We start from the raw sequence: 24,468 nt of genomic DNA, 5'->3' as shown, positions 1-24,468 counted from the left end.
CTCGAAAAACCAAAAAAAAAAAAAAAAAAAATTATCATTCGCTGGGTGGTAGTGGTGCACACCTTGAATCCCAGCACTCGGAAGACAGAGTCAGGCAGATCTCTGTGAGTTTGAGGCCAGCCTGGTCTACAGAGCGAGATCCAGGACAGGCACCAAAACTACACAGAGAAACCCTGTCTCAAAAAAAAAAGAAAAAAAGAAAGAAAAGAATTCTAATTCATCTTAAGAGGATGGAGAGATGGCTCCCCGGTTAAAAACACAGGCTGTCATCTAGAGGATCCAGGTTAGACGCTCAGAACCCATATGGAGGGTAACAACTGCCTATACTTCCTCTTCCAGGGGATGCAACGGCCTCCAACGGCCCCTGCATGCACTATATACACATGGTGCATAGATATATACGCAGGCAAAACACCCAAACATCTAAAATAAATAATAAATACATCTTTAATAAATACAATGCATTTTAAATGGGAAATATGAAAACAAAGGCCTGTGCATAGCTGTAATAAATGTAGAACTTTCAAAAATTTTCATTAAAATATCCCAAAATTTCCACTTAAAAAGAACATATGCATAATTTTATTTGATTAAAAAGACAAGAAATGCTGGGCGGTGGTGGCGCACGCCTTTAATCCCAGCACTCGGGAGGCAGAGGCAGGTGGATCTCTGTGAGTTTGAGGCCATTCTGGGCTACAGAGTGAGTTCCAGGACAGGTGCAAAGCTACACAGAGAAACCCTGTCTCAAAAAACAAAAAATAAAAAGACAAGAAAAAGTCCTCTGGCTCCAGTGGGATGACAGCAACAGGTGACTAAATGTCTAGCTCCAGTGGCTCCCAGGGCCAATGCAAGGCCAGAGCTTTGGCTTCGGTATGCTCAGGGTCCCCTGAGGGACAGAGACTTCGCTCCAGTGGTATCGAAGGTCGTTGTGGGTGTAAGATTTTGACACTATGGTCCGTGAAGGACCAGGAGACTATACTGCTGTGGTCTGTCTGATGCCGTCTGATAATCATCACCAAGTTTCACCAATCCCCATAGCTGTACTTCATGTAAATATCCCACACAGAACAAAACATTCACATAGACTCTTAACAAACGGAAGTAAAAACTGAAGGACAAACTCACTCTAACAGATGAGCAAAATGCAGCAAAGCAAACGATGCAGCTACCACCATGACGCATCACAACTGACCAGTTCCCCCTCTAGAGATCCAAAACCACAGAGAAGGCTGAATGACTGGGAAAGAACTCTGAGCCTTACTCTAAAAAAAGAATATCAATCATTTGCAAACAAACAGATGAATGAATTAACAAAATATATCTAAGACTTCAACAAGACAATTTCCAAAGTCAGTAAAACAGTAAACTGAAGGGGAAAATCCAGCAAGGAGATTGAAACACTGAAAAGGAACCAAATAGAAATACTTGAAATGAAGGATAAGATCAATAAACACACACACACACCAAGCACCATCATTAACATGGAGACCATGAAGAAAAATGAATTTCAAGAATGGAGGAAAGTCAAGACAAATACAAATAGGCATATATAATGAAAAAATAATAAGAACCAGGAATGATGTTTCCAAGAATTCTGGGATACATTCAGGAGTCTAAACCTGGATAGTCATAGTGCAGAAGGAGCAGAGCTAAAATCAAATGAAATAGACAAACTATGTCATGAAATAATAACAGCAACCTTAGAGGAAGAAATAGACACCTATACAGAAAAGGTATATAAAATTCCAAACAGAATCAACAAAGGAGAGACTGTCTGGGAAGCAACATCAAAAATAAAAAGTAAAGAAATAATCTCAAAAGCAGCATGAGAAAACTATCAGAATTATCCTCAGAATTTTCAGAAACCATAAAAGTTAGAATAGCATGGAATTAAATATTTCAAGCTCTGGAAGTAAATAGCTGTGAACCGAGAATGAGATACCCAGCAAAGTTATCTTTCAAAATTGATGGAGAAGTAAGGGTATTTCAATACAGACATAAATTAAGGCAATACATGACAACCAAGCCAGCACCGAAGGAAATTCTTCATGGGATACTTGACAGGGAGGAAGAAGAAAGACAGCTCCTTTGGAAGAATGCATGATAGTGTACACCCCATAAAAGAAACAGAAAGACGAAATAAACTCTCAAATGAAACAACCACATCTAACACAGCAAACCAGCAAACCCTTGAAACCAAAAGACAAGGAAAAGAATGCCAACAGCCCAGCAAAACAACAACAAAAATCCTAACAAGTTTATAGAAAATAGAAAACCCTTTTCTATAATAACTTTAAATATGAATGGCTTCAACTTACAATTAAAAGATGTAGACTAATAAAATGGATCTTAAAAACAAGAACCAACTAAATATTGTCTCCAAGAAACACAATTAGCCAGCAAAGATATCCAAAAACTCATATCAAATGGAAACCATAAACAAGCAGGCCTAGCTATCCTTGTGTTAGATAAAGTAAACTTCAAACCAAAACCAATTAGAAGAGTTAAAAAGGGACACTAGATATTAATACAGGAAACAATTCATCAAGAAGAAATAACAATTCTAGACACGCATGCACCAAATACTGGAGGCTCTAATTTCATAAAACAAACACTGTAAAGGATAAAAGGACATGTAGGTCCTGGCATAATAATAGTGGAGAACTTTGGTACTCTACTCTCATATTTAGAGATGTCTTCCATACTAAGAGCAGACAAAGAACTTCACAGCTAAAACACACTACCAATCAACTAGACTTAACGTATGTATGTATACATGTATACACATACAATATTCTATCCAACGATGAAAGCAAAACTAGATATCCATCCACCTGTAAAAGAATAAAATTAGATTCATATCTTTCACCTTGTACAAAAATCAACTGAAATGGACCAAAGACATTAATTTAAAAACTAAAATGCTAAAACCGTGAGACAAAAACCTCGGGAATGCTCTTCAAGATATTGGGATAGAGAAGAGCTTTCTGGACTGACTGCACAAGAACTAGCCTCACAAGAGCCCATCAACAGATGGGACTGCGTGAAATTCAAGTTTCCGCATACGTAAGGAAATTACTAGTAGAGCACACTGACAGCCACAGAATGGGATCTTTTCCATTCGGACAAGGGGCTAATAACTAGAATGTATGCAGAACTGCAGAAATTTGCTATCAAAGAAATAGAACTTCCAATTAAGAATTGGGCTAATGAGCAGAATAGACCATTTCCAAAAAAGGAAACAAATGGACAACAACTATTTTAAAGTGTTCAGCATCTCTAGTCATTAGATAAATGCAAATTTAAAATACTTTGAGATACCACCTCACTCTTTTTGAATAGCTATTATTAAGAAATCTGATGACAGGTACTGAGAGATGGCCTCAGAAGTAAAGAGCACTTCCTGCTCTTTCCCAGGACCCAGGTTTGGTTCCCAGCATCCACAAGGTCAGTACCTTGAATTCCAGGGAATCCAGCACCCTTTTTTTGGCCTCCACAGGCACCAGGAATGCTCACAGTGTACATACTTACATGCAGATAAAACACTCATCCACATAAAATAAACGTTTTATAAATCTTAAAAATGGAAAAAAGAAATCTGACAAATGTTGAAGGAGTTGGAGAAGAGAAACCTTACTCACTGTTGGTGGGGTACACATTATTACAGTCATTATGAAAATAAACTGGAGGTTCCTCAAAAAATTTAAAAAAGAAATAGAAATACCATATGACCCAGCTATTTCACTCCTGGGCACTGGCCTAGAGAACTCCATACCCTATCATATAAATATTTGCACATGTTTATTGTTGCTCTATTACTATAGCAAGAAAATAGAACCAGCCAAGATACCCATCATCAGATAGACAATGAAAATCTAGTAAATATATAAAATATTATCTAGCTCTACTAAGTGAAATAAAAAATTTTATAGGAAAACGGACACAGAGTGCATAATATTTACAAAGTCACTCAAGCTCAGGAAAAAAAAAAAAAAAAACATGTTCTCCTTCATATGTGGATGCTAGCCTACAATGTATACATTATATATGTAAACAAATATACGTGTGGGAACATTTAGAGGAAAGAAGAAAATAGTAATATTAATGATGAAGGACAGGACTGAGGTAAAGGATATAAAGCAAATTTGTGGTGGATAAGTGTATAAAAATAATGGATAGTGAAAATATAAAACCTAAGCTCCATGGCTTCAGAATGGCTATTCTAATTGAATAGTATTTATTCATCAGATATATAAAGTTTGGGACTTGCCAAGTGTTAGTTTGAGTGATTATGTTAATCTAGCTGCATGATATTTTTTTGTAAGTTCATTGTAATAAAGTATTTTTTATAAATTTAAAGAAAATAGAAAAATGAGACCAGGTATTGACAATATTTCCAAAGTCAGTGATGTGGAAATAGAAAGTTTCCTAGTGTCTTTACAAACAAAGCCTTACCACTAAAAGCTGAGCGATACGCAGCTCTCCCAGCACTCATCACCTAACCGCAGCTGAGTGGGAGCCCCAAGGGTACCCAAGAAAAAGGAAAAAAAGACAAGCAAAGACGGAAGCAAAGAAAACCACACTCCGGTGTCACCAGGGCTCTCAGAAGATGGCAGTGACTTCTCCAGCGCTTCCTGAGTCAAAGAAGAAGGTGACTTATTTATTTTGACAGGTTTTGGACCTGTCATTTTAGAATCCCAGTTCAAAATCACGAAGTTCATATAGAAATAGCTAGAATCGTCAGAATGCAATATGAGACGGATCTGCTTACATTACAGTAAATGGAAAAAACGAAAACACTTCCCTTGGGCCCTGACTAGTACTGAAGTACTAGGGAAGAAAAACTGGCATTGATAAGCTGGCAGCTTATCAAGACTCTTAGTTTTGTTTTGGGTTTTTTTTTTTCTTTTTGTTTTTAATCTCCCAATTCCCTGAGGGCTGGAGATTCAGTCCAACACTCTGCACAACAAGCATGCCACCACTGAGCTGCAGCCCTGGCTACATTCCAGTTTTAAATAACTATGCAAATTATTACATCTCCATTTCCCACATTCCCGCCATTCACTCACAATCATGGCTTGATATTCCATTTACCTCATAGGCATCTTTGATATTCAAGGGCTCGCCAAAAGCTGCCACATGTCCCACAATGCCTTTGTTCCACTCCAGGCGGATACAGTTATTGGAAGCTTCCTCCAGGGTCGAACCTTCAGCGACATCAAAGAGGCGGCTGACCAGAAATTTGTCTTTGGAGCTGTCCTCACAGACAAGGAATAGGGAATAGCGATCGGCGGAGATGAGTCCGTGGATGTGCAAGAAAATTTTGTGACATAAGGCTGTGACATCCAAGTGACTGGAAATATCTTTTACTAATTCCAAGAGTCTGGAGCACTGGTCCCCTTCATCGCTATCAAATCTTGGGGAGGTTAGTGGCATCTGTTCCTTTTTTCCTGAGTCGGAGAGAAAGCTCACAGTTCCCTCGGAATCCTTGACAACAATGGGTCTAAGAGGTCGATCAAATTCCGAGGCAGAGATTTTTCTGGCTGGGGCTGCAGGGGTGGTGGTCTCTGCATGAGGACTCGGCTGCAAAGGGCAGGAGCAAGACTCACTGTGGGCTCGGGTGCCTTCCTTACATACAGGGATGGCATGAACTCTCTCCGAAAACCATGCATTGACCATTTCTCTGCAGGATGAAACATGTAGACAGGTTAGATACTTAAGGAAAAATAGTACTACCTCCTAAAGCTTCTAAAAATCCTGTCAATGCACAGTGTAATCACTCTCCAATCTTTCCAGATTTTATATATATGTGTGTGTGTGTGTGTGTATATACATATATGTATATATATACATATATACATATATATATATATATATATATATATATATATATATGAACATCTCTATGGGCGGCAATTTCTCTCTCTAAGAAACAAAATTCCTTTACTATGTAACAAAGGAAACACAAGGGTATTTGACTGCAATTCTATCTGCTGTAACAAAGACAAGCAGCATTCTAATTCCAACAGATGACTGGCTATACACAGCATAGCAACAAAGGGACACTAGACTGACATTAACAGTAGTTTGTGCACTAATATAAATAATCTTTACAAGGTCTGGGACTGGGACTCAGAGCGAGAGCACATCATCAGTGTGTGCCAGGCCTTGGGATCTTCGCAGCTTTATTTTTGTGTCCTTTTAGAAACGGAAAATTCCTTGGAAGCTTAGCTAATGGGGTCTTGCCCTCAGGGTCCTCCTCCCTTTATTCCACTTTGAATCAGGCCTTTTTTTTTAATTTTCTCATCTCTTTCAGTACAAGCCTTGACTCCAACATTAAATTTTCTGGTGTCATGCTTTTCTTCAAACTGTATATTTTGCATTTTTTTTCCTGCTTGTTCTTTTTCACTGTAGACCTGCATAGGAGTGATTACTAATAACCATGCAACAGAGTCAATATTAAGCTGTCTTGAAATCTCCTCCACCAAGGAAATTAATACTTTCCAATTTTTCCTCAGGCAGATTTGTAGGACAAAGTTGGGACGTAGCCACATTCCCTGCCAAAATATCACAAGAATGCTTTGAGGTCCAGTTGCTAATATTGTTCCCCTCTGAAACCTCTGGAGCTGGGCCTACACAATCCACATTGCTCTCAGCACTGCTGTCTTCCAAATCCTACTGAGATAGCCCATTAAGCCTTGCTTACAGCAACCAAATGCTTTCCTAGTCCAAAGTCCCAGAGTCTTCCGCATTCCTCCAAAGACACACTGTAGCCAGGCCTGTCGAGGCAACAGTCCACACCCCGGTATCAACCGTTCTCTTCGCTACTTTTCTATTGCTGTGGTAAAACACCACGACCAAGCCAACTTATAAAAGAAGAAGGCGTTTAATGTGTGGCTTACGGTTTCAGAGGGTTAGCGTCCATGATGGTAGAGCAATGGAAACACCTGAGAGCTCACATCCTGATCTGCAAGTTGGAGGCAGAAAGGCACACTGGGGATGATGCCAGATCTTTTGAAACCTCAAAGCCTGACCTCATTAATGACACACCTCTTTCAACAATCCTCCTAATCCTTTCCAAACAGGTCCACCCACTGGGACCAGATATTCAAATGTACAACCCCATGGGGGTCAATCACTTTCAAACCACCACGGGGCCATTAATGACATTTTATTTTTTCACAACCATTTATTTGGATCTGTCTAAAGTACTGCAATGAAAACGTAAAGTTAAAAAAATATATATAATATGTAGGATTCAAGAAAACTGGATAGAAGATCAACTATTTTGATTTTTCAAACAGTCATCTCACTCTGTACACACGTTGGCCTTGAACTCTTGGTTCTCTTGCCTCAGCTTCACAGTGCTGAGGTAATAGGTTGTGGGTCACTGAAGCCAGACCTGGAGGGTAGTGACAGCAAGGTAAGTCACTTCTACAGCCGAGGATTGTGTATCTCCTTTCCTATCTCTTCCTTGATGCTAGGGGATTTTGAGAAACAGTCAATTACTTTTATTTTAAAAAGTATCAGCCAGGCATGATAGTGCATGCCTTTAGTCCCAGCACTCAGGAGGCAGAAGTGAATCTCTGTGAGTTGGAGGCCAGCCTGGTCTACAAGTTTCAAGACAGCTAGGGTTTCACAGAGAAACCCTGTCTCAAACAACAAAGTATCATTTTCTTTAAACCTGGTGAGGAAGACACTAACAATCTTACTTTCTAAACTATGAAAGTAATATAACTGTCTGAACCAAATCAATTTTGTGATCTGGTGGTACATCCAGGTCTCCTATTCTTGGTGCTGTAACATAGGAGAACATAGACTTCTCTGGTGTATCCATCACTGCCTGTCATGAAGAAGGCATCTCGTTAATTTGAGCAGATTTGAAAGTCAAAACCAAATTTAAACAGCGAAGGCACAGAGAGAATATGATCACTCATGATAACACATTCTCTAATCCTCTACATTGTATCATAACTGAGGCCACACTATAAATATATTAAAAAATATGAACTCAGAGAACCCAAAGAAAAAGGGTCCTTAAAAAAAATCTAATGAAATCCCATCATGTCTATATTTCTCTGGAAACAGGCCATATTTTATAAATCAAAAGCATTGAACTGAAAAGAATGTATAATGAGTATACTTGAAAGAATAGTCATTATCAGGGTTTAGACTGTGACAGAAAAAAATTACAGGGCACTCAGGAAATATTGGGTTTGTGGAAAATAAAGAATAAAAATAAATAATAATTTTATTGTAAGTGGTATTTTAAATTTAAATTTAACTGGTGCCCTGTATTTCATCTGGCCACTCCAGTCATTATTTTTTTTCCTGAAATTGGTGATGAACAGATAAAGTAAATTTTATGTAGCATACCATTGAGTTGTCAGGCTGCCAGGTTACTAATTTTATCACTTAAAGGCACACAAAGGGCAACCACACTGATTCTGTTTCTGATAACTAGACCTTTTCAAAGTCCTTGGACTAGTCATGGTAAAACCAGAGCATAAAATTCCTCTTTTAACCAAGCTTTCTTGTTTTCTTTCAAAATTACATTTATTATGTATTCCACAGGGGGATAACAATCCCCAAACTGAAATATTCTTCTAAGAGGGGAAATTTTAATTGCTAAAAATTTGGGGGATTATAAGTTTTCAGTTTCCAATTCTGAGTTCTAATCTTAGCATTTGTTACTAACAGGATATGTGAGCAATGATAAGTAATTTTCTTCTTTTGAGTTTCAACTGCATCATCCATAAAACACAAACCAACTATTCTAATCTCTTTTTTTCAGTTTATTTTATTTGTATGGGTGTTCTGTCTGCATGTATGTCTGTGCACAGGTGGAGGCCAGAAGAAGATGTCGGGTCCTCAGGAACTGGAGTTACAGACAGTTGTGAGCCGCAACATGGGTGCTGGAAATCGAACCTGGATCCTCTGAAAGAGCAGCCAATTCTCTTAACTTCTGAGCCATCTCTCCAGCCCACCCCACCCCCATCTTCTTTGCAAAGAGTACAAGACGCATGACTATCTTCGATGGAGTAAAAGGTCAAAAATACAGAAGGAGCATGAAGGGGATAATTCAAGCTCCAACCTCAACACTACAGAGGTCAGACACAGGGCTGACATGGGAGGTAAAGCTGAAACACTATAGTTTCTCTAGTGGTCAACTTAGTGCTTTGTAAATGGTTTTTATTAGCGCATATTAATTACATACAATGAGGGGTTTCATTATGACACATTCATAAATCTTATAATGTATTTTGACATTTACCCCCCTTCCTAACCCTTTCTTGTCTACTTCTCACTCCTGCTAATCCCTTTCTCTTCCTAAGCAGTCAGTCCCTCTTCCCTTGACAGGTATCCACCCCCTTGCCCTCCCCCTTCTTCTTGGCCCACTGAGTTGAATTAGCATTGCTTTATAGAAGCTTGAGTGAGGAAGTTGTTTATGGGAGCATGGGTACCTCACCAGTGGTTATACCACTGAGGAAAACATCTCTCCCTCTTCAGATAAGCATCAACTACATTGGCAGCCTCAAGGAGGGATGGGGCTTCATGAATCCCTCCCTCCTCGCTAACAGTCCTGTGAAGCTCAGCGCTTGAGTGTAACAGGCATGCCACATCCAAAAAAGAAGCATGCCACAACACCTCTCCCCTCCTCCACCTCTTACATTCTTCTGCCCCCTCATTGCAGAAGCAATGCTCCCTGAGCCTCAGAGGGGATGATCTAGATATCTCATTTAGGGCTCAGTTTTCAATAGTCAGTACTCCCAGGACTCTGGAGGTCAAGTTGTGTAGTGGTAACAACGGCTGCTGTGTTGACAAGATAAGACCCCATAATAGTCTGCGTTATCCTCTGGCCAGGAGATGGTCTTGGGTCTCACAATCGAACCTCTTGGTGCTCCTCAACTTCTTCGCTTTTAAACAGGAGGAAATTCTCCTGAGTCCTTCACCCTTGACACAGGGTTGATGAGCAAGTGAGATTACAGCATGTATGTGCAAGCAGTCCATAACCTCTTCTCTTAAAGTTAAAATTAAATGTAAGCAGAGAAAGTACAGGGGATGTAAGATCACTGAATCTAAGATTTTATATCTCCTGGGTCCCTAGTACCATGCTAATGGAGATGAGGAAATCAGGAAAAGAGCTTCATAAAGCCCAGCCAATTACAAAAGGACAGAATAAGTCCATAGGCAGAGGGACAAGTATGGTTTGGTATCTGCTAGCTACATCCATCATGGACACTCGGGGCCATGGCCAAAACAGGCACTTCAAGTGCTGTCCTTTTCAGAACATTTCTATTTGAATTTTTTGGTTTTGTTTTTGTTTTCTTTTTGAAGTAGAGTTTAAATTACATAATAAACATCTAGGGCAAAGGGGACAAAAAATCCCCCCTTTTTTAACTCTTTGTTTTTACTATTTGCTATTAGCACCAATAATCAATAATACACAAGCCTGTCTTTACAAACTGCCCTTTGAACCTGAGAGCAGTCAGCAAGCACAAGGCTTGAAGTCTTTTAGTTGATTTTAACTTTTACGAGGCTGTTAATAAAAAGACAAATACCTAAAAGAAAGCTATCCAAGAAAAATGCAATGAGAATTGATGCCCAAGATCCTCATGGTAACATCCCATCCACATCGTTCCCTCTCCTCACTAAATTATTGTCCAGTCACTCACTTATTTTATTACACAAAGAAATTCTTACCTCATAAGTGAGCTGCATTGTATATCTATTTCAAGTGGGAGAATTTAGTTTTGTTTTCCAGCTTTTACAGTATGTGTTAAAATAACTGGAGAAAACCTGGAAGGACTCAAAATCATTGCTGGTGGCAACTACTCTCAGGTAACATTAATGGTAAATACTGCTTGTGTCTTCAAACTTGTCTACAGTGTCTGAGCTCAGGAGGCACATGCCAAGTACAGGAAACACCAGAAGATCCATACTAGTTAGGTGAGGAGAAATGGAATCAAACGGAAGTTATTACCAGCAAGCCGTGAGTTCCTGTGTTAAAGGTGACTTAAGTCTTAAATCTCAACTATTTTCAGACCACACGTCTAATTGGAAGTATATTATCTAGGGAATATGCTTGGCACCTCTAAATGTTTGTGCAGTGATTTAGTAAAACAATCAGTGCCTTTGAGACATTTTGATTCATGAGACTTCACTGTGCTATTTTTCATGAGGTTGTTGCTGTGTGGATGGAGAGCTGAGGAGCATGTCCCCAAGTTCACAGCTAACCAAGCTCTGGCAGGTGCAATGCACTCCAGTATCTGAGGTTTGGGTGTTAGAGTACACAGGATGGATCAACTGACTGGTGGTTACAGAAGGTTCAAAGGGATACAGGGAGATGACTAGGAGGTGGGGTGTCATGAGTTTTTACATTAACAGCTACAATTACACACAAGCAGAAATAAAAAAGCCATACATTTCATTTTACACATCTCGTATGCTTCCGTTTAAAAGCATGGATGACAGATTCAATTAACAATTGAACAAATGGTGCCAAACTAGTAATACTTTCTAAAGCATATTTAAATAAATTTAAGTTTGGGGCTAGAAATGTGACTCAGTTGGTAGAGTGCATGCCTCCCATCTTAGTTAGGGTTACTATTGCTGCAATAAAACACCATGACCAAAAGTAACTTGAGGAGGGAAGGGTTATTTTCACTTACACCTCCAGGTTAAAAGTCTATCACTGAGGGAAGTCAGGGCAGGAACCTGGAGGCAGGAACCCAGAGGCAGGAACCCAGAAGTAGGAGCTGAGCAGAAGCAGTGAAGCGGTGCTGTTTACAGGCTTACTGTCCATCATTTGCTCAGACTGCTTTCTTAGAGCACCCAGGACCACCAGCCCAGGGATGGCTCCGCCCACACTGAGCTGAGCCCTCCCACATCAATCACCAACCAAGAAAACATTCCACAGGCTTGCTCACAGGCCAATTGGATGGGGAAATTTTTTCTAAAATTTCTAAAATAATTCTGGCTTGTGTCAAATTAACATAAAACTAATCAGCATGCCTGACATTCATGAATCCCCAGCAACTGCATAAAACCAAGTTCTAGGGCCCATGTCTGTCATCCCAACTCCCTAGAGGGAGAGGCAGAAGGATCAGAAGTTCAAGGACATCTTTGGCGATACCATGAGGTCAAGGCCACTGTGAGAATAATGAGACCCTGGCTCAAATAAATAAAACAGTTTTTAATTTTACATGTTGAGTGTGCCTTGACTCAAATCCTCTTAAGTTTTTACAGATTAGTAATACTTTTTAAAATGAAAAATTATATAGCACACATTGTGTTAAAACTAAAACTTCTCATTTTCATTACAGATTATTTTAAACTTAGAATTTGTAGTTTGGGTTTTTCATTTAATTAGACAGGTTATAGATCCTCACTATTCACGTGTATTTTTTTCATGTTTTATTAGAGATAGATATTTCTTCACACAATGTATTCTGGTCACAGTTTCCCCTCCTGCTAATCTTCCCCACTTCCCACCCATCCAAATCCACACCTTTCCTTTTTCTCTCTCATTAGAACACAAACAGGCACCAATAACAATAACAACAACAACAATAATAAAAATATATGAAAACAAACAAATCAGAACAAGACAAAAAAGAAAAAGCACAAGAAACATACAGGAGCTAAGATAAACATTTGCACACACAGAAATCCCAATAAAAACAAAACTAGAAACCATAATATATAAGAAAAAAATATGAAAGATTAAAAAAAAAAGCCAGGATTGTGAGACAAAAATACCACTGAGTTTACTTTGTGTTGGCCATCTACCACTGAGCATTAGGCCTAATTTATTGGTAGGACACCGGGAAGCAAAATCTCACACATTTCAAATATGATTAGCTACCAAGGAGAACACATACACACACACACACACACACACACACACACAGAGAGAGCTGTGTCTGTAAGTTGCTCTATGTAGCAGTAATATCACTTTTTATCAAAGTCAAACTGCTTAAATAGCTTCCAATACCTACTAAGTAATCTAGATATCTTGACAGGGAAAAAAATAAAATATTTTGTCTACATTTTATAGAATATTTTTTGGAATCTAGAAATATAAGGAAACAAAAATTTACAAGGCAAAGCAAAATTGCTTTTCTATTACTACTAAAAGGGTAAAATTATTTAGCCATATATATTAGAAAATATACAATAATTAAACCATAGCAATCAATATTCTATAATGTGGTAATTCTATACCTGAACATATTTTTAAAACTTGATAAAAATGTTACAGGCCATTTGGATATAAAAGTTGGCCATTTTACTTCTCTTTTTTTTCTTTTTTGTTTTTCCTTTCATTTTACTTCTTATCCAACTGAAGGGAAATACTAAAAGTAGGTTGTTGCCACCCCTGGACCTCCAGGATACCCATGGAACAGTCCCTTGAGCAGTAACTTTTGAGAGAGCTTTTCCAGGGTACCTCAAGCAAAACAAAGGAAAAATTTGCAGGTGTGACCAATCCGCAGCACTCAAGGACATGTTCATGTTTATAATTATACTATTAAAATGTCATATTTTTGTTCTTTTTAATGTTTTCATCCACCAGTTGTATCAATTAATCATTAGTACCTGAATTAGAAAGAGCCTACTAAATCCTCTGACTGGAAAGAATGATTGTATAAAAGTCTCCTAAAATTATTTGTAGGAAAAAAACACAAAAATAACTCCCATAAAAATAATGTTGGCTATTTTTCCTGCTCTTAGATCCTTATTTTATACAGTTTTAGTTACAGTGTTTGCATAATTTGACCTGGATCCACTACTCAACTTTGGAAAAATACAAGAATGAAATTGTTTAACTTGAGAAGCTGATGTTGTGTTCTCCTGAGAAGCAAGAACTCTTACAGCTGGAGGAGCCTGTTAAAGCTCACCTGTGACCCGGGGCCTGTCCCTGGCCCTCATAGCTCCCGTCTTCATCAACAGCTAAGCCATGGCCTGTCCCTCAGCCCTCACAGCTCCCATCTTCATCAACAGCAAAGCCGTGGCCTGTCCCTCAGCCCTCACAGCTCCTGTCTTCATCAACAGCAAAGCCGTGGCCTGTCCCTCAGCCTTCACAGCTCCCATCTTCATCAACAGCAAAGCCGTGGCCTGTCCCTCAGCCCTCACAGCTCCCGTCTTCATCAACAGCAAAGCTGTGGCCTGTCCCTCAGCCCTTGCAGCTCCTGTCATCATCAACAGCAAAGCTGGGAGCAAAACCTGAGGGCCTAATTCCTACTCCAGTTACCACCTTGCTAGAGCCTTACACAATCCCAAATAAAGCTCCTTCAAACCATGACTAAAAAGCCATCTGAAAATGAAGGACACTTGAGGTTTTTTAAAGTCGCTATTGTGTTGTTCTGAATGACTATCAATGTTTATGATCAAGTTTTAGGTGTTATTAATTCTCAATGTGAAAATTATAAACTAGGAAAACAAAGCAAAACACTACTAAGAAAAACCACAGGGAACACACATGCTCTCCTTTAACTGTCTGGAGAACTCTCTAAGTGCATCAACTCTAATTTAAGGAGTCCGTAAACAACATACCTAGAGTCATTCTCTCAGAAAGATGGATTAGGAAACGACACCTAAACTTGTCACATGTAAGGCTCCCAATTTCCACAAACAGAAACGCATTTCAAAGGGTTTAAAACAGTGGCTCCAAACTGAGTAGTGGTGCCAGTCCTCGGGGGAAATCTGGAAATGTGTGGGAACAGATTTGATTTCACAATCTTGGGGGTATTCTTGGCATTAGAAAGGCTTCTGGCATCAAAAGCCTGGGGCCTGAGGATGTAATTCATCCTGCAATTTGACAGATAGCGTCTCAGAGCAAAACACATCCCAGTCAAATCCCAGCCTATACTTTGGGGAAACACTTTAAGTGAGTAAAAGATTAGCTGGCTCTAAGGACGGTAAAGGAAACAGGAGATTTGAGGCCCAGCACACCCTCCATAACCTCTACCCTGACAACCCATGCTTCTCTTGGGTTTGACATGTCAATGAAACAAGCATGCTCCCTAAAGTTCTTCGGTTCCCAAGTGTTCTCCTCTGGGAGAAACTTACCGAGGCCAGATGCAGAGGAAATGCAGAAACGCTTCCTGCAGTCTGACGCTCAGGACTTCCAAGTTGGGAGGGTCTCTCTGGTTTGTATTTTTCCTGGCATTCCTATTTGCATGTAGGAATGATATCACTTAAATGAAAACCTAAAATCTGAAAGAAAGCTTAGGAACTGAAACCTACACGCTAAGTCTAATGATGGGTTTGCAGTTTCAAAAGAGGAGAAACGCCGCTAAGTGGGCATTTATCAACCCCAAGTCTTTTTTTTTTTTTTTTTTTTTTTTTTTTTGGTTTTTCGAGACAGGGTTTCTCTGTGTAGCTTTGCGCCTTTCCTGGGACTCACTTGGTAGCCCAGGCTGGCCTCGAACTCACAGAGATCCGCCTGGCTCTGCCTCCCGAGTGCTGGGATTAAAGGTGTGCGCCACCACCACCCGGCCTCAACCCCAAGTCTTAAGAGCTCAGTGCAGGTGTATTTTGAAGAACTGTGCATTTCTATAAAAGTTCTTTAGTTTGGTTATTTTCAAAGGATCATAATTAAAACACAAAAATGTGAAAGAAGTATGTCATAAATGATTGGAATCACCAACTTATTTACCAAGTATTGCCCTTCAGTTTTAATGGGAAAGTAAATTTAATATGGAATCAGACTTTCGTCCCACATGAAAAATGAAATCCAAAAGTGAGTGTGTGTGCTATAGGACTAAAAGGTACATGAATGTTCCAAGTGCCAGTGGGAGAAGTGAGCTGTTGTGAGGTCACATGGAAAAGGCCTAATGGCCATGTTGTACTGCTCACCGACACAGTTGGGGCCATAATGACTCTGCAAGGGGCATTTAATGAATGCTGTCCATTTGCATTTGATTGTAGTTTTATCATTCTGTCCATAATTAACTTAAAATTACAACATACAAAATACAATGCAAATACAATTTAGGATTGCAGTTGCATAAATGTTGTAACTACAATTAAATTATATCTATTTATATTGAGTTTATTTTACTTTTAAGTTCCATATTCAGCTACATATTGAAATGAAAAGAACTCAACCATGGATGTGCTGGTGACTCACACCTATGATCCCAGTGCTCAGAAGGCTGAAGCAGGAAGGTTATGAGGAATCTGAAGCTACATAGAGAGTTCTAGAACAGCCTGCAGCACAGAGTAAGGCTCTGTCTAAAAGAAAAAGGCACGGGGGAGTCAACGCCAGATATGGCACCTGGCATCCTGGGTCTGTCCACATTACTCTGACAATCCCCTTACCTCTGTCCTCCCCTCCCCACAACCCTGTCCATAAAGGAACACGCAGACCATGTGTCTCCCTGCACTACTAAAGCAGTCAGACTTCTCTGCTCTCTTGGATGATCCAGAGATGGCAAGTGACCCGAGTACGGGTGAAGCAGTGTGGGGAGCACAGCCAAGACCAGGAAGGTGCCCCTTTAACAGCAGAAGTTTAAGACTCATCAGAGAGGAATTCTGCCAGCACACAAAGAAAGCATGCAGGAAAATAAAGCTGAAGTTCAAGGCCAAAAGACAGATAAGTGGGCGAGGAAAGATAGACAGGCACATGAACAGACAGAATCTTAACAAGATCATCTGATCGGGGAACTCACAACTGATCCCATCCCTGGGCATTCCAATTGACAGTCAGTTTTATATGGGGTCAGGGAGGGTTTGGTCATTTGTGAGCAAAAGCTCTCTAGCTGTCTTACCGGACATCAGAAGGAAAGCCTTTATTTAACAGGGGTGGGGTTTTGTTTTATCTTTTGTTTGATTTATGCTGGGGATTGAACCCAAGGGTATATTGCTTAAATTTAAGACATTGAATTACATAACTATAAAGTTCATTCTCCGCTCCCCCAATCCCTCTGTGTGTGTATCTGAGGGTTTAATTATTTTATTAGTTCAAAGGATTAGGATATTTTCTTACATAGGAATTCAACGGAGAATACAGATGGTGACTATATATAAGTGTGTGTGTGTGTGTGTGTGTGTGTGTGTGTGTGTGTGTATAGAATTATCATTAAAATAGCAAATGACAGTCATTTTCCTCCAAAGCTTAAGCACTCTCCCTCCCACACACACACACACCAAAAAACACACACACTTCTCTATTCAGAGAAGTCATTTTATAAAAATGACAATCCTTCCTTCTCCCAAATAAAGAAGATAATAAGAATGGCACATAATAATTCAAAGAGGAAAAAAGAAAAAGAAGGAAAAGGAGAAGGAGGAGAAGAAAGAAAAAAGCTGAGCAATGGCGGTGCACACCTTTAGTTCCAGCAGGGAGACAGAGGCAAGCAGATCTCTGAGCTCTGAGTTCTAAGACAGCCTGGTCTACAGAGTGAGTTCCAGGACAGCCGGGGCTAGACAGAGAAACCCTGTCTCAGAAAAAGAAAAAGAAAAAAAAATAATTCAAACAGTATGTTCATTACAAACTCAAACCCAGAGAAACGGACATATTTTTTAAAGATTTTCAAACATTTTTTAGGATATTTGTCTATTCATCAACATGATTCTTAGAAACTTAACACTCAATTTGCTTTGCCTACCTTAAATTTTTGATTGGAAATAATTGCAAGTTCTACCATTCATTGAAAATGAATAAAGGCCTTACATTGTAAAAATAAACAAGTAAGTAAATAAATGATACAATTTAAAGCAAAATGAGAATGACAAGTCAGCAAATGAGATTATAGAGCTAAATATCAAATGAAGGAGTCACGCACGTGGAGAGACGCTCTGGTTTTGCTCTTACGTATGCAGCTCACAGGCACTTACTCCTGAGAACCTGACATCAAAGTTGCTCCCCAGTCACATTGATGGCTGAAACACGGATCATCCTAGACCCACATCTGTGCCTCCAAACTAACGTTACAGGAAGTCTTGTCAAGTCCACAGCTCATCTGCACACTAACTTCAGAAATTAAGCATTTTCAACTATGAATGACCAATCAACTCACTGATTTATTTAATTGTCCCACGGCTTACTAAAGAATTTTTCATGCTAGAAAGAGGTTTTTTTCCTACATTCAGCCCTGAAAACAACAACAAAAACAAATGTAACTCAAAAACCACAATTGAAAGTTTAATAAATTATGCTTGGGCTAGAAGCAAATAAATACTACCCCGTTCTGTTTAGTCTTTTCCATTAAGAGGAAATCATTCTGGAGCATTATTAAAACATCCACGGCAGCGTGAGCAAAGCTGTAATTTGTGCTTACAAATACAATGGAAGAAGCGCATCTTAGTAAAACACATCGTTTGCCACTGAGAAGGGCGAGTGAGCAACTGTATACAGGTTTTTAAAGTTTATTTGAAAAGAAATGATGTAAGAGAACAGAGATCACCTGTGTAGGTGGAACTATCTAAAAGGCAACTCGGGGCTGACTGTATACACAGCTCACAGTCAGGACTCTAGCTTGTCTATGGAACTGAGTTTACAGATACAACCCCTAACACCATGAAAGAATAAATCCTGTTGCCTAGAACACACGAAACACCAATATTTCCTAATCTTGAAATACTGTGGACCTGATGTCATGAAAATACTGACAGTTCCTGTAGGTTTTTCAGATCACAAACTGGAAGGGAAAAAAACCTAGATTTTACAAGCTTATTTAAGTTTACATTGTAACATGGAAATCATTTTATTTCAAGATAGCCATCTATGACTAACAGTGCATAAAACATACACACTTTTACAAATCTTTATCATGTAGTTTAGGCTCTAAGAAGGATATAGAACTCTGAAATAAAAACATTACAGAGAAGAGGGTAGTGGGAAACAGCTGTTGTCTCAGGGGCTTCTGTGGATTCTTCCAGGCAGGAAGAATTGAAGCCTATCAGAATGTATCCAGGAGGCTAGAAGGCAACACGGACATATAGAACACAAGACAACACAGGAAAATTGGCCGTTACTTTATGAGAATCACTGCTATAAACAGATAAACACACACACACAATCACACTCAGACTGGGCAAAAGCTCTGAAGAATTTATTATTTTCAACACCATTGCCTTAAAAATATGCTTAGTAAATATTTGTTTGAACCCTGGGAAACAGTTTTTATTCCTATGTAATTACAGAAACAGTAAGTTTTTTTTTTTTGTTTTTTTTTGTTTTGTTTTTTTTTTTTTGGTTTTTCGAGACAGGGTTTCTCTGTGTAGCTTTGCGCCTTTCCTGGAACTCACTTGGTAGTCCAGGCTGGCCTCGAACTCACAGAGATCCGCCTGGCTCTGCCTCCCGAGTGCTGGGATTAAAGGCGTGCGCCACCACCGCCCAGCCAGAAACAGTAAGTTTTAAGAAAGGATAGCAATATTTATTTTACGTCCTCCATCTAAGGTTAATGAATGAACCTTACAAATAAAAAATGTTACATCTTTTAGAAATGAAAAGAGAGCCAGGCATCATGGCCCATGCCCATAATACCAGCTATTTAAGTATTTGGAAAGCTGAGGTAGATTCAGCCTGGGCTACAGTGTGAGTTCAAAACCAAGGGACAACTTAATGAGCCCTTATCTCAGAGTAACCATTTTGAGTGCTGGGTATCATATAGCTCACTTGCCTTTCATACGGAAGGCCATAAGTAATCCCCACCACTGCACCAGAAAGAACAGACACAGAAAGTCAAGGAGAGGACCCGAAGAATCCCAAATGCAGGACCTAGACACACTACTAAGCCAGCACAGGTCTGTGGTGTCAAGTCTGTCACTGGAGGCGACAAGAACTGGTAAAACTTCTGTTTCTGGACTTTGATCCGACCTGCCATAAAACTTGTCCTCACTTAAATCTCCTGCTTCCACTGTATGCCAAATATTCTCAGGCTTTTGCCTGGCAAACAAAGCAATAAATTTCAACCATCTCACCCCTTCAATACTAAAGGACTTAAAACATCACCCACAATCATAGACCTGATTAGTAACTAATGAAAGGTAACACTACTGAAATATGCTGTCAAGAATAACAACAGCTGCTGAGTGGCTTTAGCACCCAGAAGGTTTTCTCTGTAAATGTCTGCACATTAAAGCCTCAGTCCTGCCTGGAGGGATCCCAATTGTTTAGGTAGTGAGGGTGGGAGGTGCCCATTAGCAGTTTACTAGAAAAACATAGCGAATTTTCATGCCAATAGACTATGTTACAACTTGTTCAACTTTCACACTCAAATTCATATAAATGATTTGTGACCATTAAAAGGCACCCTTCCATTCTTTTGCTGGAGAATATAGGCATGCATACAGCATGTAGCTATGTATTTGAAGATAATTTTAAGAAAAAACAAAACAAAACAAAAACCTTGACAGCATAACTGCTATCAAGATCAAGCAAGATTAACAGGTGTCTGAAAAATCAGGCATGCTAGAATTTTCATTATGATCAGGGACCATGCTTAGATGCAGACAATTGGGTCTAGGGATAGGAGAGTATATCATACATTTGTGTCAAGTGACCACAGTTAATAAATGCAGAAACATTTCTATCAGTAAGCCTGATTTCTGCCGCAGATAGGCATTCTAAATGAATCTAAATTGATTTTAAACATTTCAATGTTCCACATGCCTGTCTGTTAGAACTATTGTTTCATGGATTACCCTGAATCACATACATTGTTTACATATACACATATATTTTATACTTACAAAGCACAACAAAATGATGTAGCCTTCTAGTTTAAAAGGAACTGTGCTGTGAAGTTACAATGTATACAATACATTTTTATCTCAACAGTGTGAACCACATTAACCCTAGTAGGCTTTTAAAAAAATAATAATAATAAAGAATAACCAACTGGTGTCCAACTTCCTATTCGTATATTAAAAAGCCTTCAGTTAATATCACCAGCAAAAAGCCAAACTTCAATTCCACAAAGAACGCCCACAGGCTACACAAAAATTCCTAGAGTATTATTCTTTATGCTAATAACCTTCTGAACTTCTAAAACTGAAGGCCTAAGCTACTTTAAAATATTTTACACTTTCATTTTCCAAATTTTACTCTTAAGAACACAAACACAGTACACACACACACACACACACACACACACACACACACACACACACACAGAGTACACGCACCAAATAATGCCCTAACTAGAAAAAAACTTTTGGAGTCTTAGACTATCTAAATTTTACAGTTAGCATGGTAATTAGATTTTAATGGTATTCTACTTGAGAGAAAAAAGTAATAGTAAATGTATCAAATGACTATCTATACTTTTAAATACAATGTTGCTACACTTTCAAGGTTTTTGGAACGTTTTGATAGTCTTCTCGCCTAGGACTAGTCAAAAACCTCAGTAAGCCAAAGTTTGTCTTCAAAGCAGAGAGGGGAAACAAAGAATGGGACGTTTTTGCTGTATTTTTAGACAAGCTGCTTTATTCTTTCAGCTATTAACAACCTATCTAAAGGACACCTCCAAAGCATTCTTTAAAACTCAGCCCTGCTCTCTAGCCCCTCCCCATTTCCTGTGCTCTAATTCAAAGGGAGCAGAGGGTGAGAATGTGAAGAGAAAGGACACCGGGGACAGATGGTCTCAGGGTAGCTAGTGACCCTTGGAAACTGTTGGTTCACAGCAATCGATATTTCTAGCTCGAGATGGTCTGCCTTGATGCCTCTGCTCAAACACCCAAGTAACGTTTTAAAAAGAAACCGCTCTCCCTTCAGAGGTATCATCTGACCGCTCTAAGCTCGGAGTGTGAAGGAAAAAGGCACAATCGGCGGGGGGAAATGAGAGGAGGGCTGGGTACTCAGAGCCTATCTGGGCTCACCGGGAGAGATGGCTCAGCCATTAAAGGATAGGCTCACGAGCAAAACGCCCAAACTCTCCAGAAGTGACTCGGTGGGAAAAGAGAAAACTGACCCCCAAACAGTACCTCGGAAAAAAAAAAAAAAAAAAAAAAAAAAGCAAGGAGAGACACAAAATCACACCGCCCAGCTACCAAGCAGCTTAATCCCCCGGGGCAGGTGTGCTGGGTGCCACCGCCAGCCCTGGCGACTCCCGCACCCCTCCCCAGGCAAAGTGGCCAGCGGGATGTTGAAAGAAGTACCTCTTTTTGTCTCCAAAGGGCAACATAGCAAACGTGGGACGCTCCTTTCCCAACTCCTCGGAAGGTGGACTCGGGAGCCTCTGGGGGCCGGAGGAGCTCCCTGGGGGCCCGGCTGGCTCCCCTAAGGCCCCCGCCGCCTCTTCGCTGCGGGTCGCCGGCTGCGGACCCCGCGTGGCGTCGCCCCCTGGCGGGCAGCGCCGGGCCGAGTGGCGGCCGCGCACAGGCGAGTCCCCGCCGGCTCCTCCACCATCCCCGCCCGGCGAGAGTCGCCCTCCCGGCTCGGGCGGCCAGCACCAGCTGCTCGACGGCCGTTGCCCCAAGGCGCCGGTGGCGGGGCTCCAGCCCCTTCTCCAAAGCAGAGCTGGTTAGTTCAGCCCCGGGTCGGCGCGCGGGAGGCAAGAGCGCGCCCGCGCGCGCGGGCTTCGAGGCGACTCCTCGAGCTTTGGGGGACCCGCCCGCCACGCACTCCGCTCCACCCTCTCGTCCCTCAGTTCCACTCTCCAGCCTGCGCGCGCCCCGACTGTCCCGGCTTGCAATCGGCTCCGGGGAGGACGGGCTCCCTCCTCCCCGCCCTCCGCGGCGGCCTCCCGGCGCTTGGCTCGCGACCAGGAAGAGCCGGCCTCTGGGGTGCCCGGGGGCCCCCGGAGCCCCGAGTCCGCCCCAGCCGCCTCCCTCCCCACACCCCCCGCCCTTTGTGTGCGCGCAGCAAAGCTCCTCGAAGAACCTCCTCGGGGCGCTGCAGTCTGCGGCGGGATGATCAGGGGTCTATCGGGAGCCAAAGGCGAGAGCCCTCCCTAGGGCGACCCCAGGCAAGCTGTTGCTCCGCTTCCCGGTGGCCCGGTCCGGACCCCCGGCTTCCCCGCCCCGCCAGGGTCAGAGCTAGAGGGGCAGGGGAGGAGCGCGGCCACAGGGACGCGCCTGCAACGGTGCTTCCGGAGCCGCTGGGAAGGGGATTCTGGCTTGTTTTGGTTTTGCTAAACCGATTTGGGGGGGAAACCGAGAGGGCAGAGGGGCCTGGAGGAAGGCCCGTGAGCGGGCTTGAAAGTAATCTTGCTCCCGGGCCGGGTATACATCTTTGTTTTTAACTTCGTGGGCAAGTCGTATCTAAACCGACGCCTCAGTTTTCATCGGTGCTCGCTCTAAGTCGAGGGCTCCAGTTCGCACTGGGACCGAGAAGCTGCTTCGGAAGCAAAGGACCTGGGAACCGGGATTGTTTAATGTTGAACCAAGGGGGAATTTCAATGGGGAAGAAAGATCAGCCCTAGGTCACGCTCCATGTCCCTGACCGTGTCCTTTGTGGCTCCTCTTCTTACCTGGTGGCTTTTCTAACAAAGTAAGAGAAGGTAAAGTCCCGGTGATCATCCAGCCACGCTTCCACCCAGTCCTGGTCCCGCTGCTGCTTCGGCCGCGCGGAGCTGGGGCCGGCTCGTTCCATGTTGTGTGCCGGGCGTCTTGGTGGCTCCCGGGGGCAGGATTTCCACCCGGCCGGGTCCCTCTCTCGGAGGAGCGGGACTGTGCTCGAGACCCTCCCCTTTTGCCTTGCTTCGGCCGCAGTCCTCCTGCAAAGCCGTAGAGACGAGGGCCAGCCTCCCAGCCCGCCCTGCCCCGCCCCTCCAGGTCCCCGAGGTTCCCAGGTGGCGAGTGCCCTCCTTGGGGTCCCTCGGAGACCGGCTTTCTGCATCTGCCGCGGGACTGACTGGCGAGCTCTCCGGAAGCCAAGTGGCCCGGACTAGGAGGAATCCAGACGGCCCGCTGGGGTGCGCTGTGGGCCGAGACAGCGTCCCTTTGACTGCAAAGGTGACAGTGGGTGGGTTTGCCTTGCCCAACTCTAGGAAGGGAAAGATCACATTGAGGACCCATCCCGAGTCCAGAAGGAAGGAGGCAGGCTTGAGTCACTAGAGAATGTTAAACTGGGCGTTTTCCCTCTTTCTTAGTAGTACAGTGACAGTCCCACCTTACTTTTCTTCATGAAGCAGCTCCTGGTGGAGAGAGGACCCAGAACCCATCTCCCTTACAGGGGCCCTCCCATTGACTCCAAGCACTCCTACCACGGACCCCAGAGGCTAGGGAGAGAACTGAGGCATAAAAGATTAGGAGAAACCTGCAGCTCTAGGATGGTGTAACTTCCAACAAAACCACACCCATCCTTAATGCTAGTATCCGCCGTGACTATATATAATATATATATATAATGAGTCATTGACTCATTATACCAAAGACTCTCCTTTTGAAAGCGCAAGATTGGGGATGGACACAGGACATAAAAATGATAACCACCTGTCCTTGCCTGTGAGTTCTGAAAATAAGAATACCTCTGCACGATTATGCTGACTACAGAATACTAACACTAGTTACCCA

General features: G+C 41.7%; 1 protein-coding gene across 2 annotated transcripts in view; it reads right to left on the bottom strand.

Annotated features, from left to right (window-relative positions):
* Pde5a (phosphodiesterase 5A) overlaps window positions 1-23,755 on the bottom strand; it is a 141,085-nt gene extending 117,330 nt beyond the window's left edge. The window contains exons 1-2 of one of the 2 annotated variants that reach the window (XM_052731317.1): window positions 23,424-23,755; window positions 5,095-5,683 (exon numbers count right to left, since the gene is read on the bottom strand). In XM_052731317.1, coding sequence (XP_052587277.1) covers window positions 5,095-5,683; window positions 23,424-23,545 — 711 coding nt within the window. In that variant the 5' untranslated portion in view covers window positions 23,546-23,755. Of the gene's footprint in view, window positions 1-5,094; window positions 5,684-22,110; window positions 22,733-23,423 lie in introns of those variants that run through there. The other variant, XM_052731318.1, reaches the window with a different exon arrangement.
* Window positions 23,756-24,468: the final 713 nt, after the last annotated feature.

Source organism: Peromyscus californicus, unplaced genomic scaffold (assembly GCF_007827085.1).
Source record: "Peromyscus californicus insignis strain IS unplaced genomic scaffold, ASM782708v3 Scaffold_9__1_contigs__length_137607984, whole genome shotgun sequence".
In the NCBI taxonomy this organism is placed as follows: Eukaryota; Metazoa; Chordata; class Mammalia; order Rodentia; family Cricetidae; genus Peromyscus; species Peromyscus californicus.
This window is presented reverse-complemented; position numbering and strand designations above follow the sequence as displayed.